This window comes from Argiope bruennichi, chromosome 8 (genome assembly GCF_947563725.1).
Source record: "Argiope bruennichi chromosome 8, qqArgBrue1.1, whole genome shotgun sequence".
In the NCBI taxonomy this organism is placed as follows: Eukaryota; Metazoa; Arthropoda; class Arachnida; order Araneae; family Araneidae; genus Argiope; species Argiope bruennichi.
The window spans coordinates 11009836-11031268 of NC_079158.1; the positions used below are offsets into that span (position 1 = coordinate 11009836).

At 27.9% G+C, this 21433-nt stretch overlaps 1 protein-coding gene across 4 annotated transcripts in view; it reads right to left on the reverse strand.

Annotated features, from left to right (window-relative positions):
- Positions 1 to 21433, reverse strand: part of LOC129980828 (zinc finger CCCH domain-containing protein 11A-like) — a 39002-nt gene that overhangs the window by 14242 nt on the left and 3327 nt on the right. For 3 of the 4 annotated variants that reach the window (XM_056091236.1, XM_056091235.1, XM_056091234.1), the window contains 10 exons: positions 18362 to 18481; positions 16114 to 16237; positions 14991 to 15164; positions 13744 to 13833; positions 7441 to 7533; positions 6573 to 6629; positions 3372 to 3410; positions 2878 to 2934; positions 244 to 294; positions 32 to 88 (listed from right to left, as the gene is read on the reverse strand). In XM_056091236.1, the coding sequence (XP_055947211.1) occupies positions 32 to 88; positions 244 to 294; positions 2878 to 2934; positions 3372 to 3410; positions 6573 to 6629; positions 7441 to 7533; positions 13744 to 13833; positions 14991 to 15164; positions 16114 to 16237; positions 18362 to 18481 (862 nt within the window). Of the gene's footprint in view, positions 1 to 31; positions 89 to 243; positions 295 to 2877; positions 2935 to 3371; positions 3411 to 6572; positions 6630 to 7440; positions 7534 to 13743; positions 13834 to 14990; positions 15165 to 16113; positions 16238 to 18361; positions 18482 to 20529; positions 20553 to 21433 lie in introns of all 4 variants that reach the window. The other variant, XM_056091237.1, reaches the window with a different exon arrangement.

Here is a 21433-nt window from a genome sequence, read left to right on the forward strand (position 1 = left end):
AATAGTAGAGATGATAAGTGGTGATACATACCCTCTTCTTGATCAGTATTTTGTTTCTTAAAATTGATAAGGCGTTTCACTGAGTTAACTACAATTGAGAATAAAAAGTTTAATGAAATTAAATAAAAAATAATAAAAATTAATAAATAATAAGAATTAAATAAATAATAATTTTGTGCTTAAATAAAAATAATAATTTAAGCACAAAAAAATAATAACAGAATTGCAATTCAGCAAACTAACCTTTATTTAATGGACTGTTTCTTTTATTTGATAATCGGCCTCTGAGATCAGCTGTAAAAGAAAAATAAGTGGTTAAAATGAAATCTTTGTCCAGGATTTGACACAAATGCTTTAACAAACAAACAAAACAAAAAATGACTGCAAATTAATAAGACAGCTTTTAAAATGAGAAGAATGTTTTCCTTCACAAAATCGCACAAACACATTTGGAAACCAATAATTTAAGAAGTGTAAAAAATAATTATTTGATTTTTCTTCTTACAGTTTATTTTGAAGTCAATATGTATCCAATAATTAAGCCATGAAATGCTATTCCGTAGAAGAGAAGGTGTGCATAATATTTGGTGATCCCCTTCAATACACTATTTCTTTTCACATTAGTTAAAAATTCCTTTGTGTTTGAATTCAAAATTTTAGAATACTGAATAACACAGCCCTTCAGCATATACTGAAAGCATTCTCTTCAGTTAAAAATATATACTCTTTTTTAAACATTATACTGAGTGATTATTTTAAAAACTGACAATATTCAGAGCCATCTATCTGTAGCTTGATCTAACAACTGAAACGCGCTATTTAGTCTAATGATGATATGGGAAATAATATTCTATTAAAAAAAAATTAAGTTCTAAAAACATCTCATAGGGGGATTTAAGGTAGTGTTGTAGCTTATCAAATCAAGAATTAGCATAAAACATGGGTATAAAGCAAAATGGAAATTTAGACTTTTGTTTGTGACAACGGCAGCAATTTGGGCTGTAAAAACTTGTAGACAGCACTAAAAAATATTCTCAGATAACACATAACAACTTAAAAGATTATGCAAATAATCTTTTCGATGCAAAAATGTCGAGTTTCGAACTCGACAGAAGCTATGCCTGGGGACAATATCACTTAATGCTTTAAAAGAAAGGATTAAGTTTGAAGAAACAGAGCCATTGGCAATTCACATAGGTAGAGGACATAAGCCTGTATCAGAAGTGGCAATAACGAATGTTGAAACTACAATAGTCGACAGATCACAGGTAACCACTGCTGGTAACAGCAATGATCAGGCATAGTGTAACAATTTAATTAATTTTTCAATGATACAGAAAGTTTTGTGGCAAGTTCTCCTTTACTATCTATATAAAATCAGCTGCCTGTAGGAATTCAACGTAATGTTTATGATAAATGACTGACCATTTACTCGGTCATTTCTTGGCAGGTGGGAGGTTGATGGTTTCTCAAGGCAAATTCAATGGGGAGATGAGACTCATTTTCACCTGCATGGGTCTGCTGTCACACAAAATAGCCGAAGTTTGGCCTTTTAACAGCCCTATGCAATGCAAGAAAAATGCACTTGCATTCACCAAATCACTACTTGAGTTGACTTCATAGCCAATTCATTAGTGAGCATTCTTTTTTGAGAATATCACTCCAAAAGGAACAGTATATTGAGTACTGTTAGTGCAATAAGATATCACAACATGCTGATTAATTTTGTCATTCCATAACTGCAGCAAAGAAATCCCTATCAGATAATTTTTATGCAAGACGATTCACCACCATATATTGATATTAAAGTACAAGAGCTTTTATGCCATCACTTGTTTGATGAGAAAGTCATCATGAGTTTGGAACCATTTCAATTCTAGGATTGGACTACAGATGGCTAGGAATAGTGTTAAAAATAAATCAACTGTTATAATGAATGATCATGAGATAGTTTGAAAGCTCATAACAAGCACTTTTTAAAAGTGAATATGTTAAAAAAATATCTGAAAGGCTGGTATTATAAGATAATCCTCCACATATAAATTCTACCCCTTTTATATTTTTCTAAAATCACAATATTACTTCCACAATTCATTTTTTCCAATTTATAATATTTCAAAGCTCTACTAATTTTTGAAGTTTTTTTTATCATATTAAATTTTATCATATAGAAATTAAAATGCACATTTCAAGAAATTTTAGAAGTGATAAGAACATTTTAATCCACTGACATCCAGCATCCTAATTATGGGATAGCTGCACTTCACTTCTGTGGCTAAATTGATCACATCCCATTGTTTTCCAAACAATTTCAATAACCACATACCACCCATTAGCCAAATTTTGAAGTCAAAATGCAGTTATTTATATTTGGGATAATGAATTGAATTTGAAAATAATTAAATAAATTTTTTAATATTTTGAAAATAATAATAAAATAATTTTTTTAAATATAAATCAGCATAAACATTTTATATACTTTTTTTAAATCTATTCTTTCAACAAATTTTAGAATTTAATTTTATTTTACAAACATTTTAATTCGGATGTTCTCATTTATATATATATATATTATTAATGGAATCTATGTTTTAAGTACAGTTCATAATTATTAGGTTAATATATAGCAATACAGTGAAGGGGAAAAAAAAGCATCAAATAAGGAAATTTCATGCAGTTCCAAATGACACATTAAAAGTATCGCAACTAAATTGTTTCTTTCTTCCCAAAATGTACAAACTTATCTTTTACTTTAATCTTTTTAATCTAAATAGTTAATAATATTTTCAATATTTTCTCCCAATTTAATTTAAAATTTCAGAAAGCGTCAAACATGAGCTTAAATGAATTAGAATTTCACAATATTTGCATACATACTTTCTTCATCTACTCCAGAGAGTTTGGTCTCTAATATCGAAGAAGGCAAGTTTTTATCTAGGAAAAGAGATTAACATCTTTCAAAAAATGCAAAATCACACAAATTAGAGTATTACTTATGACTTAACTTTAAAAAAATGCTATCTGGAAAGATCTTGTTTCCATTTATGTATTCTCTTAGAATTCCTCATGAGGAACTTTCTAAAAAAAATATATTACTGTATTTGTTTTGACCTTTCCCTGAAAATTCTTTGCTTACATTTTAATTTCCTTTATAGGATTTATTTAATACTTCAAGTTGATTTCTATTAAAATGGGATTTGTTTTTCTCATTCATATCATCTGATGATTCATAATTACTTAGTTAACAAAGCACATTATTATAAGAGCAAGCATTTCTTCAGAGAAGTAATCAAAGCTTCTTTTTTTTCCCTATAAAAATGGATTTCTACACTTCTCAGAAAGAATGTTAGACGGAGCTCATAGTTACTTACCTAATGATGAATCCTTTGGTAAAGCAAGGTACTCAGTTTCTGTAAAAAAAGAAAATAATAATAAAGCAACGCATAACACCAATAAATGTTTTTAAAAGTTTTAGGAAAATACCAAATTTATGCCTACGCAGTCTATTTCAGGGTCCAAAAGTTTCTTTAAAATAAATAAAATATCAACTATTGCAGCTACACTGTATGGCTGATAAATCTACCTTAGATTGTTATTTTCATTGCATTAATTTAAAGAGAAGAAAAAGAAGAGGATGAAAGTCTCCAGAAAAGGCACTCATAAAATTTCTATTTTTTCTTTAAGCGTTTTTTAGGCAATTTTTGGATTATATATTTCTGGATTGTATCTTCTCTAGGACTTCAATAATTTTCAACAAAATAACAATTTTAACATAAACTTAATTGAAACTTACGATTTTTTTAAAGTTGAAAACATCCCATTTCTTATCTGAAGATGTATTTGGTGTTATTCATAAAAATAATTCTAAATGCCCATGCCATGAAGAGAGAGAGTAATTAAAATGCGGACAGAAGAAAAAAAAATTTAAAAAGAATTCTGAGCTTACAAAGTGTTATTGATAGAACTAAGTATTCAGATATAGGTTATAAAACTAAAGTATAAATCTGCAAGTGCATAGTTATAGATCCTTTAAGCACAATGGGTGATTTGATAAGAACAAAAAAAAAAAAAAAAAATGTGACAACAAATACTTTTGCAAAATCTTCTTAAGAATTGATAAAAATAAAGACAATAGAAGAAAAAACAGCATTACATGAAAGATTCACAGAAATGCTTGTGGCTATTTGTAGATGCTGTTAGGTAAATAAAAAATAAACATAAGTGCAATATCAAATAATTATCAGCAAACTTGCGAGATGAATAAGATGAAAATAATAATTGATAATTGCAAAATAATTTTTTTTGGGGGGGGGGCACATAATTGATTTCTGTCCTTTGAATTCCTATATGTGCTTTTCTAACTTCATGTTAACTTCCAAATTCTGTATGTCCTAGTTTTTACAACTTTCTCAAGATATAATTTCTGTGACTTTAACTGCCCAATGTTAAGTTGCAGTGTTATACAAGAATCATGTCAGTAAAATAAACATAAATGCTTGCTCAGCTGAGTTTTGATCCATTACTTGAATGTATATAAGATCTGGGAGCTTTAATATGCCCCCTCCCTCTCCTAGTGATCAAGTTTTCTTATAACATTCTTGTACACAGTTTCAACAGAGAACCTTTAGAAGGAATATCTTATTTACATTTCAGGACAATCCAGATTGCATAAAACTAAACATTTAGCTATATCATATGAAGAAAGAGATTTGACATTCTTCTCAAGCTCATTCACCCAAGAAACTCTCTCTTCCACACTTCCACATAGTATTTTAGTCTAATTCAATGTGAGGAGTTACAAGAAGTGTCTTTACAACATATGCATATTATGAATAAAAATAAAATGCAAATCATTGTTATTAAACATAAACAATAAGAAAGTATATAAAATCTGCTTTTGAGGTTACCAACATGAATCAAGGCTGACTTGCGCATAAATATATTGAAGAACCTCCTCCTCCCAGCTATTTTCAATGTATCAATTTAATTCATATTTTATTTAATTTCTGCTGTATTCTAACACAACTTATCTTTCAGTATTTTCAATTTTCATTTAAAACAATTTCACTATTTTTTCCCCTCTTCTGAAAACAATAATCCAACACTATATAAAATGCAATTGAATAACTGATTTACAAATATAAGAAAGCAACAGAAAATTTGCAAGCTTATAATTTTTTTAATATAAATTAGTTAAAATATTTAGGTATTTTTGGCAAAAAAAAAAAAAGCAACAGATAAACAATTTTATTAATTATCAAAATAACTAATTTGATCTTAAAAAATAAGAACTTTAAAAGTGCTTTTTAAACACCTTTATAGAAAAAACAAAAACCGACTCTAAAGAAGTATTTTTTTATTTATTTTTTTATTACAGGAGTTCAATGAAATAAATTAAGTCAGGTATTCACTAAGTAAGTGTCCAATTTTACACAAATATAAATGCAAAATGCTATCAGGAATTCCTGAATATTTTTCACCAACACTGAAACTAAGTTATTTAAAATTAATTTTTTCATCAGATAGCCACTAAAATGAGGGGGGAATCTGCATTTGCAATATAATAGGGAATATGTGAACAGTACCCATGTGCTAGTTATCATGGAAGAACAAAACTCCATAATTTTAAAGAGTGGAAAAAAAGGCAAAGAAAGGAAGCAACAATTTACATTACACAAAATAATAATATATTAAAAGAATGTTTATATTACATACGGGGGGGGGATCTCTTTGCTAGAATTTAGCAAGCCAAGAGTTATATAAAAAAAGGGCGCATGGAGGGAGGGGTTAAGAAACCAATAAATTTTCATGCTCTTTGAAGTCTGTATAAAATGAAGGACGTGGGTGAAATAAAATAGAAAATAACATTTTTAGTATCACAATACAAACTATTCTATAACTACTTAACTCAAAACATTTCAAAGCAAATTATATTTATTTATTTATGTATTTCACACCAATTTCTACAACTTCTGAAAATATATTAGGCATCAATTTCTCCTCCCCCCCCCTAGCAACTATTTCATTTGTAAAGAAAAAGAAAGGAACCAAGTGGAATCACTTAGTTCCTTTCTTTTCCTTTTCCCTGATTTTTTTTCTGCTTTTTAAAAGTTGCATAATAACTTACATGAGACAAATTTGCATACTGAAGCAAGTCTTTAGAGACTGTAACATTTAAGACACCTCCATAAAAAAGTTTACTACATAATACATAGCTCTCAGATCAATTAAAGAAACCTCTTTCAGATTTCCAACAGGTATAACTTTGTTGACATTAAATTCATGTTCCACAGCCACATTGCCAAATGACAATAAAAAAAAATATTTTTACACTTTTTTGAATTTTTAAATTTTTCTGTTTTTTTGTTTGTTTTTTTAAAGATGATTTTTAAATTTCCTGGGTTTTCCCAGTGCTGTGGCAATCCTGTGTTTATAAGGTATTTATTCCATTGCAATTGTTCAATCAAAATGTGATAAAACAACTATGATAAATCAATGATTTGGATCCTTTGAATGATTTCCAGGAATGAAATAACTTTACCAGCAGAAAGCAATCATATAAAAAAACTTACTTGGAGGATAATGTTGATCAATAAGTCCAGATGCATCAAGAGGCGTAGAAGTATATGCTGAAACATGAATCAAATGTATATTAAAAATGTTTGTAAGAGCAAAATATGAAATATGATGCATATTTTTTAGCCAAGTTATGCAATAAGAATTTTTTTCATATAAAATGAATATTTAAATCAGATTACAAGTCTAAATAAGCCAAAAGTTACACAAGCTGATTATTTGTCTATATAAATAAAATAAATTATTATCTTTAAAAATATACCCCCCCCCATTTTCTCTCAAATATATTTTACATTTCAAAATTTTCTGTATAGGTTTCAATATGAAAAAATGCATTTTGTTAAGCAGTAACTCAATGAAAATTAGGTAATTTACTAAACTATTTTACCTTTATTACTGCCCTTTTAGGAAAAATCAAATAAAAAGCACAGAAAACAAAGAATCAATTTATAATGGAACATATTTAGCAAAAAATTCCATTCTTTAAATTAAAAATATTTTAATGAACTATTTTAAATGGAGATTTTTTAACTATAATTACTTTCTTAAACAGAATAAATTGATTCATTATTTTTTCATAACTTAAAAGATCTGCCTTAATTTCTTACTCATTTTTCTTTTATATCAAATATTTGAACTAAATAGAATCATTACTATAACAACACTGATAAAAAAATTATAAGATACTGATAGTTTTCTATTAGCAAGACCAAATCAATTGTTGAATATTGGTGCTATTCCGTTAGTATCAACATTCATTGCCAAGACTTTGAGGTGTTTTTGATAAGATTTGGCAGATTTCTTTTCTGGAGACTTCTTAAAGGGGAAAGTGCCAACAAAAGTCATAATATCTAAAGAACATACCTGTACCATAATAGCTATCCGATTCCTTGTGAATTTTTTCCATACGGATCTGCTCCAAGGTTTTTATACCAAAATCCTTTTCTTCAACTGCACCTAAAGAACAGCATATTCTTATCTTTAATAATGTCCTATTCACCTTACAATTTTTCTATAATAATAATTTAAATAGTTTTGTCATATAAAAAATATAGTAAATGTAACATTTAGGATAGAGAAAGAGCCCAGAAATTTTAAAAGATGCTTTTTTACTTAGACAATCGAGTAGAGAATTTTGTACTTTCCCATGAAATTGATACTGAATTAAAATAGAACTTTTCAGATTGCATGATTTAGAAGAGGACAAAATTTTAATCCATGCTAAAATAAAGGACTTCACTTATAATATGAATATGAATTTAGGAACTGAATCGACCTAAAGGACTTGATAACAATAATTTGCACAGAATGCAAAAAATACTTTGAATTGAAAGATTTCATTCAGTTAAATTAACTTCCCATCTATAAGAGACAGATTCATTTAAAAATGATGATTAGATTACGATACTTAAGCTGGAACTTTCTTTTCTCATGTTCTAAATGTGGCTGAACTTCAAACGTTTTTAATGTTAACTAAGTTTGTCTACATACGAGATATTTTGCAAAACTGGGTTTGAAATACGCAATAGAATTGAAACTTTAAAAAAATTATCCATAGCCCATTCACAGAAAGGAAGAGGGATAAAAGTAGAACTGGGGAAAAAATGTGGCATATTTAATTTTTAGATTATAATCAAATTATAAAAGAGAAAGCATAGTTTATAACAAACCACCTTCAATGAATAACTGGCTCAGTGCTTGTTGTGTTTAATTTTAGGTAAAACTTATACACTACTTGATGTTCTCAGTCTCTCTCAAAAAGAAAAAAATAAAGCAGCTTTGAATTAAGATAGACATTAAATCAGTGCTATTTTAATATCTTTACAGATATTTTGTTTATTGTGTACATGTATCTATCTTTCTAACGAAGACAAGTTCCATAATACCGTAGTGTAATGGCAGAAATTCAACAACTCCCCACATATAATTTCCAAAGTCAGATACAGATACTAGTTAAATAATCACTATGGCAATTTAATTGCAATGGATTTCCAGGCATTTAAAACACCTTCAGGTAGAGGAAGGAATGAAGAAGAAACAAATGGTGAGTGCATTGCTTTGGAACTTTTCTCTTCGGTGTTATTTTTTACGTATTTTTTAATGAAATTTAATGTTTATTTTTGTGTTATAGCATAATTTTTAATAAACAAATGTTACATTTATCAGATAATTTTTTAATGAACAATCACCTCCCTAACAATATGCTCAAACTTAATTTCACTCCATTTTTTTTACTTGGTTTTTACTCTATTTTCTCAGCACATAAAAGTGTTCCTGTCATATTCATATCTGAAAGATGTATTCTGGAATCAAGGATCTGAAGGATATAAATTTTGATTTTAAAATAATGAAACATCTTTAAAATTCTTATTTTATGTAAAGTATATTTCTGTGTGAAATGATATGGTAAAAGAATTTCTTCTTATATTGAAAATTATCAATTTTCTACTTTAATGTTTAATAATTATGAAGTTCAAATTCTAAAAGCAAACACCAGCACTTATGTTTTAAAAAAAGTAAGAATCATGTACTGACAGCTTAGTATGGCCTTGAAAGGATATTCTGCAGTTGGAATGTGAATGCACATAAATATTCAGACAGTTTCTCCCTTCTCTCTTTCTATTGATGAGGAAATACATTAAAGAAATACACAACTTTTACTTTATGCTACAGATCACGACTTGTAATGAAGGTATTTTGTGTGAATATTTTTCATTGTAGTTTATAAATATATAATTACATATTTTTTCTTCCAATCTCTTCTATTCTTCTGAAAAATATTATTTTATTAAAAAATGTATGAATATACTATTTTAAGAATTATAAATTTAAAATAAAAGGGTATTTTCTAATTTTGTATTAGTAAATTTTATAATAATGATTGCTTTCATATTAAAATGAGTGTTTTAAAAGTGTAAAAAGTTTGTTTCATAAAGTAATCAAGTGTAGTAACTGATTCGTTAATTAGCAGTGAAAAAAAATGTTATTTTAAAATGAGTTTTCTCAGTAAAGAGGAAAATCATTCCTCAGGAATTTAGTTCAAAATATGGGAATGAAAATGACACATGACTATTTTAATACAATAACTGAAGAAGGAAAAAATAATATATTTGGAAAAGTTTTTGAACAGAAGAAACTTTATAATAAAACTAAACTGCAAGTAGATGAGAATTTAGAGTCATCATCCACTGGTACCAATGTTGCTTTTAGAAATCAATTAAATTTACAATTAAAAAACCCGATTCAAAATTTTGACCCAAAAGATTGCTTTTATTCCTTAGCTTATTAAATTCATAATTCAAGTTTTTAAAAATTGAAAAAAAAATTGGATTACATATCTGCTTGGAATTTTAGCTAATAATATTGCACAACAAGATTCAATTATATAAACGATATGCTCTTGGCAAAGGTTCAAACTGTGCACTGAGAAGTTATGTCAGCTTTTTGCTACTCATATAAAATCACCAGATAAAATATGGAAAAATTTCCACTTCAAGCTATGAAACTACTCTGAAGGTTGATTGGAAAAACTAAATATTCAGCATTTTGGTCAAGGATTAAAAAGATTATCCTCCACTAAATTTAAAAAAAAAAGGTCTGCATAAGTAAAAGAAAATTTTCTTATTATATGGTGCAACTGAGTCATCCCTGAGAGATGTTATAAATAAAATTATATACATATGTATATTAAATATTGTAAATAACATATGTGCACTCAGAAAAAAAAATCTGCGACCACAAGAAGAATTGTAAAAAGCAAATGTGGCTGTCAATAAGAAGTCTCATTTGAAGCAATATGAACAGAAATCCAATAATCACAAAGGAAATTTTTATTCAAAGCATCCTTAAATACAATATAAATAAAATATAACCAACTATCCCTTTCTGGGGTCTCCAACCGCAATAGGCACGATTCCTAAGTTCCCAGTTAAAGTAGGAGGGACTCTGTAAACAATGACAGAGTCCATAAAACAAGAACAGCCAAATTTGAAGAAGAGAGTCTTTCACTAACATATGATTTTGGCACATCTGGTATTAATAAGACAGAGTCCTCATATAAAGGACAGAACTAAATTCAGTATAACCACAATGCTCAAATCATTTTCTATACTAAATGCTTTTTATTCCTATAAGAATTAATCTGATAAATTCTCAATGATGATTCCAGAGCCACATGCTCCATTTGCAATAAAAATTTCATACTAATTTTGTCCATACAAGATGCCAAATTTGTCAAGGAATCTATAAGTTTGATTTTTGCTTATGATTAATCTTCTAGCATTGAAGTTCTAATACACATCAAAGTAAAGGTTCAGATAAAGAACAAATCTATACCAATTAAATCCATAATTTTGCCTGACATCAAAGATAACGGAGCATTATTAGGTCTCGATTTCCTTCAGGGTGTAGACCTGCTTCTTAACTTTAAGAGCCACACATGGCATTTTTTCTGACAGCCCATACAGAAAATATCATTTTGAAAAAAAATATCCATGTACCTCCATACACTGTCCATAGCACACATCTCAGAAGTACAAACCGAGCTTTTAGAAGAAAAAAAGAAACTGCACTCATCAACCATAAAGATGTATTCAAACCAGGGGAAAAGCCTACATTTTGTGTTGAACAAATTCATCAATGGTCACTGTTCCTATCAAGTGCCAACTAAATTCAGAATGAAATAAATAAATAATAATTTTAAAAAATGCCAAACTTCATGCATTTCCATATACTGGTAATGCTGTTTTAATCTCTAATGGAACTTTTCATCTTTGTGTCAACAGAAAGTTGGATTTTGTCAATAAATCTGATGTTTATTTTCTGCCAAAAATAGACAATTGCCACTATGCTGCCAAACATGCACAATACATCATTGATTTAAAAGCTGAATACCACCAAGTGAACATCATTGTTGACAACCATCACTTGCACATTTAGCACTTATTAGTTTATCCTCATATTCTTTGAATTGAAGAATGCATCAGCAATTTTCAAGATTGATTGATCAATCAATTTAAAACTAGTTTCTAATTTGTGACTATACTCTCTGAAATAGTTGATACAATTATAATATCTCAGACTTCTGTGATAATTTAATAGGCTTGACAGATATAGCCTTCTTAGAATATCTGAGAAAAACCTTTAAAACTACACAATCGAAGAAGTCCTGATTATGGTGTGAGTTTTTCAGAAATTTCATTATTATATAGAAGGCACTGATTTTCTTGTGGCATCAGTTCATTAACTTCTACACTGATTGATGAGCTTTAAATTCCCTTCTGGTTAATTACCTCGATGATCTCTACAAATCCAAGAGTACAATCTTAAAATATTATACTGCAGAAAAGCATAATATTACAGCAGGAATGCTATTCAGATCATTCAATAAATATGTGAATGACAAATGTGAAGCTGGTCATTTTTTTTTTCAGCAGATTTAAAGAAGAAGTAATAAGATGAACTTTAAATGTCCTAAAGAAATAGATGAATCCCAATTGAAAGATGAAAAAGGATTATATAAAAAAACCAATTAAAATATTGAAAAATATCTTTACATTAAAAGTAGAAAAATAATAATTTCACAAAAAATTTCTTACGTCTTTTCTTTCTTAAGAATGCAAAAATTTTTAAATAAATCCAAAATACTGTATATTTGAAAATTTAAAAACATGAATTTAAAAAAGGGAAACTGCCTGACAATTTGAAAACAGTGCAACATATAATCCAATCGCATAAAGGGAAATAAATTGGGAGTAATAAAATTTATCCATTAAAAATAATCCTTACTTTAAGAGAAAAAAAAAAACTGTAATAAAAAATATATTACAAAAGGGCATTTTTTTAAAAATATAAAACAAGAAAAAATATATGTTTTTGAAAATATAAAAGGACATACTACAAAAAAACATGGGGTTGAAAAGTTTTAAAAATTACCAATATACTTTTTATTAATATACAAATCAGCACCTTCAAATCCAGTCATAAAATATTACCATGATTGATTCTCAATAGGCACGCAAATTCAATCATTATTGAAAAATCAATATGTATCGAAAATTTGATAAGTACTGGAATTTCAATAAGTATAACTTCAATATGTATCAAAAATTTGATATATATCAGCAGTTAAATAGGTATTAGAAGTTCAATCAAACATTAAAACTAGTTTTAAAAGGAGAAATTGCTGAGTCCTAATGGTCATCATTTTAGGAGGTGTTGATTTCTTTTCAATTGACCATTCTTGTGCCATTTAAGGTGGAAGGGAAGGGATTTCCATTTACAACAGGGCATTTATACAAAGTTTTATTTTGCATATATTATTACCATTTATGCAAAAACCCCATGCTAGGACAATTGCATAACATATGTTATATGTGTTGAAAGCATTTTATGGCAGGTAATTAAGCTTTCGTATTGTAATTTTGTTTTACATTAAAAACGGTGATAAGCTCTCTTAAAAGTATTATTTTAGGGAGTTCTGAAAGATTTTAAAGGCTTATGCAATTTTTACATCAGGTTATTTGAGATCACATATAGCTTCATACTTATACTAAATTTTTAACTTCAGTGTGCAAATGGCAATTTCAATTTCACGCTGCTACATTTATATTTGTTAATATATGGAACATAGAATTTGAAAATTATCTGCTATACTAATTTTCAGCAAAGCTTCTTTTCTTCGAGAAACAATGACTGTACATATCTAGACTATATATAGTTGATAAGAGATACGTATACCAAATTTGGCATCTGTAGGTCAAACGGTCTAACCTGTACAGTGCCCTCACACACACACACTTTCATCTTTATTATAAGTATAAATAGATTATTTCAAAAATTTATACTTCTATACAATTTCTTTGAAGATTATTTCTTAAACTTTTTTTATAGTATAGTAAATATCCAGAATTAATTTTTTTTTAAAAAACAATCACTCAAAAGTTTTTTTTTTTTTGTTGTTGTTTTTACAATACAAATTATTTTGATTTTAACTGACTACATATTTTTATTATTTTAAAAATATTTTAATTCAAATATTTTTTCACACTATCTACAATAAAATTTGATACTTTTGAAATTATTTTAAATAACTGGATTCAAATTTGACATATGCTTTAAATTCCTAATCATAAGACAAACTGATAAAAGTTTGCTTCAGAAACTCACCTGATGCTTTTGCTGATATATTTCTTGTTATGGTAGTTTTCTTATCACCTTGCTTTACAGGTGTACTAGTAACAGATTCTGCATCTGATTCTAGAAGAAAGGAATCTTTTAATTGAAATAGGCAGAAAAAAAGTATATGGAAGGGGGAAAGACATGAATTCAAAATAGATGAATGATAATTCTTAAGATATATATTCGACTTTGTAAATGTTAAAAAAATTATAAGTGCATAATTGAAGTAAAAACTTAATACTGGTTTAAAACCAGATCTAATTTTATAAAGATGTAAATGAAGGCAATTTTGCTTTTTTTTTTTTTTAATGCTTTTTAGTTTTAAAAATATAAGTATCATTCATACAATGTTAATAAATAGAATTTTTCTATAATTTCTTGGGCTGATGCTTTCCTCCTAAAATGTTTCCCTCTTATCATTCAATGTAAAATTTAGTGTCTTAAACTTAATTAAAACTTAATGGAAACATGAAAAAAAAATCCGTGACCTGTAAAAGCAATATTATTTTAAAATCCTAACAAAGCAATTTTTTATATAGCAACACCTTAATGGCCAGACAGAAGGAGAGGGGATTACAGGAAGCTACAATCTATTTTTAAACTATAGTAATGATATAAATCTCTTGAAAAAGAAGACACCAAAATTTTATTCTTGGGATGCATGCACATATCTAATATTATTCACAACTACAAATCCAAATTCCAAGAAAGAAGCTGTATTACTATCAATTCTAATAATACAATCAAAACATCAAGATGATCAAAAGTTATGTTCCAAGAGACTCCTTCCATAAACAGGGGGGGGGGGGGACAACTAGAAAAGAGCAACTTTTTATAATTAAAAAAGGAATTTTATCAGTTGCACCAGCAGTATTTGAAAAATTTAAAGAAAATTTTAAAAAATTAAGTATTTTTCTGCAAGTAAATAGCGGACAATATATAACCACAAGCAATAGCTTTCACAAAGTAAAATTCCCTTCCCTTAACTTCACAGTGCAAGATTGATGCTTTAAATAAAATTTAACAAGAGCTGCACCTATGGATAATTGAAACTTCATGCCAACATTCTTATTTGGCAGCAACTATTTTTGAGCTAAAGGAAAATGATTGAAATTTTTTATTTCAATATATTCATATATACAGATTAATACCAATTAAATTAAAACAAGAAGCATTTTATTGATTTTATAATTCCAAAAAGCAATGCTATGAAAAAAATGCAATCAGACAATTACCTTCACCTTCATCAAAACTGAGAACAAGAGGAGGAACTGGAGTCAAAGAAGAATCTGGAACCTCACTGTTCTCAACCACTTTTTCTACAAGTGAAGTTTTACTGGGCACAATGGAAGTTTCATTCAAATCAGGTAATTTTGGGGAAATTTTACCATCACTTGTAGGAAGAATTACTGAAAAGGTTTCAAAATATATTATCAATCCAAGCAATATCACAGAAGTTTCTAATATTTCAAGAGGGTTTTTTTCTATATCTCAAAGTATGTTCAAATTATTTTTTTTTAAATCATCTAATATCTTAAAAGCAATAGAACATTTTATTGTTGCTCTTACACTCAGGTAATACAGGGGTTGTCCAAAATAATGGAAAACCTATACAAAAAGAAGTATTTTACACCTTCTATAGTGTAGGAGCACCTTTGTCAGTTAAAAACACTTCAATCCTCCTTGAAATGGACATATGCAAGTTCTGCATGATGGTAATGCGGGATGCACCATTCCTTATGCAGAAATTGTTCAAATTCCCAGAAAGATGCAGGAAGTGGGCAACAAGACCTCACTCTTTCTTCTCAAACATACAAGAGCTCTATGATGTTCAAATCCAGCGATCAAGCAGATCACGGATGGTGGGTAACTCAATCCTCATGTTCACGAAATCATGACTGAACAGTTTGATTATAGCAAATTAAAGAATTATCATCTTGATAGGCCCTCTTTACAACTCTGACAAGTCTCTCATTTTAGCTTCACCCGAAATGAAATTAAGTAGACAATGATGTACAATATGCTCATACACACACCCTTAAAGCAATAAGCAACAATGTAGTACAAAAAAAAAAAAAAAGTTAATATTTAATTCAGTCATATATTATCACATAAGGAAGTCACTGTTTTCACAACACCCTTTCCATTATTTTGGACAATCCCTGTATCTTCCTACTAAAGATAGAAATTTTATCGAGATCTACAACAGTCAAAATGAGTCAAAACAATCTTAATTCCAAGTAAAAGACAGGCAGACATTTGGTAGTGTTAAAATATTAAGCTAAACCCATACTCCAATGAACAGCAATTATTAAATTTTTTTGGTACTATGTTCAAGGCAATTGAAGCAATACTTACACCCCGGAGTATCTTTGATCACTTGAACACCATTTCTCAACTTTCGATGAAGAAACACACAATGAGGCTTTCTGCAACCACCAGGCTGATTTTCCCAATAACAAGGAATCATTGCTCGATTTATCTAGAAAAAAAAAAGAAAAAAAAAAAAAAAAGAATAAAGAATTACAAAATAGAAATATAGGTATGTGACCATAAGATTTACAAAACATTAAAGCACATTAATTATTTTGATAACAATGAATGTTTGTAATATTCAAACTGGAGATAAGATTACAAATTTTACGATATAATTAAAGAGATATAGAGTCAATTAAAAAAGCTCCATATGATTTCAAGTGTAAGTCAAGAATATGCCCAAAAAATGAAAGTAAATACTATACTGGAATAAGTAAACTTGAGAACATGGGCAATCATTATTTTTAAAACATTATGAAAGCTAGCTAGAATGAGTATGTTGATGCAGAAGAACTATAATTGGATATGTTATATTTCAAAAAGAAAACAAATCTCAGTTAATCTGAATTTTCACCAAAGCAACAATTTATTTTAAACTATCTTTTATTCAAAGGATCATTAGCAAAGCCTTTTTCATCTTGCAGCATGAGCGAATAAAAACACTCTTCAATTTCAACTACAGCGGACATATATTTTGTCTATGAGGTAATTAAAAGATATGGGGGGGGGGGAATACACACTCATGGGAAATTCTCTTCACCAAGAACTATTTGTTTCACAAATAAGAGCAGGATGATATTTTAAACTGAATTTATATATTTATTTTTCTTATAAAGTAGCATCCACAAACAACATAAAAGTTTTTAGAGCAATTTTGAATCATCCCATATAAGCAGGAAATTCCATAAAAGTAAAAAGGAAGTCAAAAAATGTAAAACTAGAAATTTTATTATATATTCATTGGAATCTTGTCTATAAGACATTCTATTTTATCTACATCAATTCTGAAGTAATTAGGCAACTTAAATCTTTAAAAAAAAATACTCAATGGTTTCAGTTTAAATGAACAAAATTTCAATTTGATGTTTCTGGAGCATTCAGATCAGATATTCAGGTATCCACAAAGTGAGTGTTTCACACAACTCATATGTGACAAATGCAGGAGTGAATGATGATGCTAATCTTCTAATGTTAATTCATAAATATTTGAATGCCGGTGGATAATGAAATAACTAAAATGGTAAATGATGGCAGAGAGAAGTATGAAGAACAGCTATATGAGAGCAGTAATGCCAAAATAACTTCTAAGGACAGCGTGGCTGCCATTTCTGCTGTTTAATTTTCCATGTTATTTCCAGGTTTCATAAAAAAAATTCTTTGATTTTTTTTAAAAGTATCTAAAATTCTTAGATATTTTGTTTCTATTTTCTTTTTCTTATGTATGGCATAGCACATTCTTAAATAATTTTTAAAAAATAGTTACCAGCTTTTTCTTATTAAAATTAATTTCAAATAAAAATTTAATGCTTAGAAAACAGAAATTGGCAATTTTAAGTTTGAGAAGAAAAAAAAACCTTACAATGCTCATGAGCTTACACATAAGAAAATTATAGTTCCTCAAAAATCTAAATGTAAATATTCCACCGTCATGCATATGTAAAAAAATTACAATGACCTCCATTTCTGACATCAAAAAATGACCAATTGTCATAAATTATCAGCAATGTTCCATTCTACTTATAGGGAGGGGAGAGGGAAAGAAACCAGCTTATAAGTAAAATTATAACAATTATCAAAAATTTTTTTAAAAAAATATTTCGAATAACTTTTCTTGATTTTTTCCAATATCTTAGAAATCCCAGACCATTCCTATTTCTCCAGGAATGGTCTATCGGCGTAAATTCCAGTTAGCTAGCTCCCCCAATAGATGATTTGAATGCTAATAAAGTAGTCTCAAAATAAACTTAATAGCAAGATGAAGTTGGAGTACTGTTATGACACTTTCAATGTGATGACTGATAACAATTATAAAGCATCAATTCCCAAAGAAGCAATCACAAACCCTATCTATAAACACTAAATTTTTGGTCTTTACACATCCATTTTAATGAAATACAGTACATAACAGATAAAACACTGATTATATATATATATATATATATATATATATATATATATATATATATATATATATATATTCTAAGACTGAACTTACAACTTACTTTAAAATTATAAGCAGCAAAATTATAGAAAAATTTCTAAAACAAAATAAAAAATTTTAAAAACTTACCCTACTTTCCATGTGGCGGAATTTACAGTTACTTCTAAAACATCTCCCTTCTCTCCAGAGAGAACAAACTGTTTCTGTCCCAAGTGCAAGCTCACAATGCCTGAAAGGACATTCATCACCCTGAAAAGAAAACATTCAACACATAAATAACACACATAGCATTAAAATAAGAACCATCACCAACAGAAATTGGCAAATTCAAATATGTCTGCATAAATTTTGCACAAAATTTACTATTACACTATGCATGCCCATCTCGTAATTCTAAAACTCACATAAGGAAGTTAATATAAACCAACATACATCAAGAATAATCCATTTCTTTTCTTTTAATTTTTTATTTTCCGTTTTAAAAATCGTTAGAATGTAACTGAACACATTTGATTTTAGAAGAAACTTCCAAAAGCAATAACATACAAGAAACCTTTTTATATATCATTTTTAACCAATCATGAAACCAGTAAGTAGACAGACTATTCCACTCCCCCACCAAATTTCAATCATAAAGCATTATAATTATTAAAAAAAACTAGACTTTGATGGATCTCCAAATTTTAGACCTGCCTGTATCTAATAAAACAATTTTGAAAATTAATCTACGAACATGCTAATGAGCTAGAAAAACAAAATCTGGTGTGCAGTCACCAAGATTCTCATCAAAATTTGATAAATCAAGTCAAAGGAAATGTTATCTGCCTGCCTGAACAAAGCATCAATCAAATAATTTAAAACTGGGAAAAGATAGAAGAATAAAACTACTCATATAGCTTTATCTTTAGAATTGCTAATGCTTTGGAAGGTTGGAACCAAATTGGTCCATAGAATAACTATCCCTCTATCAAACTATATATTTATATGTATATTAACATAGAAACTACCTTCAAAAGAAAAAAATTCTGATGATTGCTAATGTTTCTATTTAAGGGAATTTTGTTTAATTTCAAAGATTATACTGAATTTTCATAGATATTATTTCATGAATTTAACCTTTCTTGACATAAAATTCTTATCAAAATAATTTAATCCTTATTACAATACTATTTTTTAGATTTAAAAAAATAGTTAAATAAAGAGGACAAGAAAGAAGAGATGTCATTACAGAGCAGTTAGCAATTTCATTGATTACATACATTCAGTTATGAAAATGTGATTTAAATTTCTTATGCAATTTGATTCCACACCACTAGGCTAGTGTGAATCTAGGGGAAACACATCATATAAACTGCATTTTTGAATTTAAAAGAAATTTTGAATTAAATGAAAGGTCCACAGAAAGAAAGAAATTCCCAGAAAGAACTTGTTACTATTCAACAATGGTTCAAATATATCTAGACCAGATATTCTTTCAATAAAATGATAGTGCTGGTTTGTTATTAAGTTCATTTTATATTGGCTAAATGCAAATAAAAGTGAATAAAATCAAATTATTTTTTAAAAATCTCAAAATAGTTTTTATCTTATTTCTCACATATTACAACATATTTGCAATTTCCAACAGCTTCTTTGAAAGATTTACAAAATTTTTATTTTAATCAAGGATGATTATATTCACAGAGGAGATAAGTATAATAGCATATCTTAAAATACAAAATTTTCTATCAGTGATAAAAAGAATTTAACATTCCTTTTATTCTAAAATAGCTTAATTTTTAAATTCCTAAAGATTGCCACTGGATACAGAATCAAAAAACAATTCTACTTGAAATTATTACATTAATTTTCAATTAAAGATATTTTTTAAAGTTATTTTACTTAAATAATATACCAAGTAAATATTGATGAACTTATAGCAGGAATTTTTTACCTTTTCAAAGTAGGATCTTACTTTCAATCAAAATATATTGCGACTATCCCAGGATTGAATTAAATATAAACAAAAGAAAATACAATTTTAAAAACTACTGAATGAAATTAAACCACTTTCTTTAAAATCTTTCTTAACATTCAAGAAATGAGGAAATGCAGGAATAGTGCTCATGTTCTAGTTATAATGCAATGTGATTAAAAGTAGTGGAAAAAGCAAAGAAAGGGGCAACAATTTAACATTATTTGAAATAATAGCATATTAAAAGAAGGTTTATATTAACATACAAAAAAATTTGCTTTATTTATTATCTAGAATTTAGAAAGACAAAATTTATATATTATGAAAAGGAGGGATACATTACCTCTCATGCTCTTTAACTGTAAACTGCAAAAAATCCAGAACTCAGGTGAAATAAAACAAAAAACATTTTTATTATCATGACAAAAACCACTTTAATAATTACTTAACAAAAAATATTCCAAAGCAAGATCTCTTCTTCTTTTTTCTTTTCTTTCTTTCTTTTTTTTTCTTTTTTTTTTTTTTTTTACATTTTTACCAATATATGTATTTGGGTACTAAGATACGATATTTTTGTATTTTATTTATTAAAATATTTTAGATATATCATTGAATGCATAAAAGAAAGAATGTGACGCAACAAGTTTTAATGCTGATAAAATATCAGTTCTTGAACTAAAAACTGCAAAATCGGCTTATTTCTGAGCATTAAATTTGATGTTTTCAGGCTTGAAGTATCCTTTTCTCCTGTATTCCTTTTAGATACAAAGTTTAATATTAATGATGGCTTTTATGAACCGCCACATAGCTTATATATTTTCTTATTTCCGCATCATTAGCAAATGCCTATTTTCCCATTTTACTTAAACTTATTATATTCTTATAAAAAAAAGCTTTTTGCAGCCAATAGATTTTGCAGTACTTCTCTAATCCCTTCAGCAAAGTCAGGATTGATATTTTTATCTGTTCAATCCATGTTAAATATGCATGTTGAGCAACTTGTTGTTTCAAAAATTCTTTAATCCACTTGGAATAAGCTGACAGCTTCTCAAATAATAAACAAACCATTCAATAAAATCAAATATAGTATACTAAACACCACTTTTTGCAGATTTAGTGTTCCCGCCAGTATTCTTTTACGCAGTTACAGAAATCTTGAGCATGCTCATTTGTTGCAATTCAAAAATCTCATTTTAGATAGGGAGGGGAAAAAAAAAAAAAAAAAAAAAACTAGGAAACTTAAAATT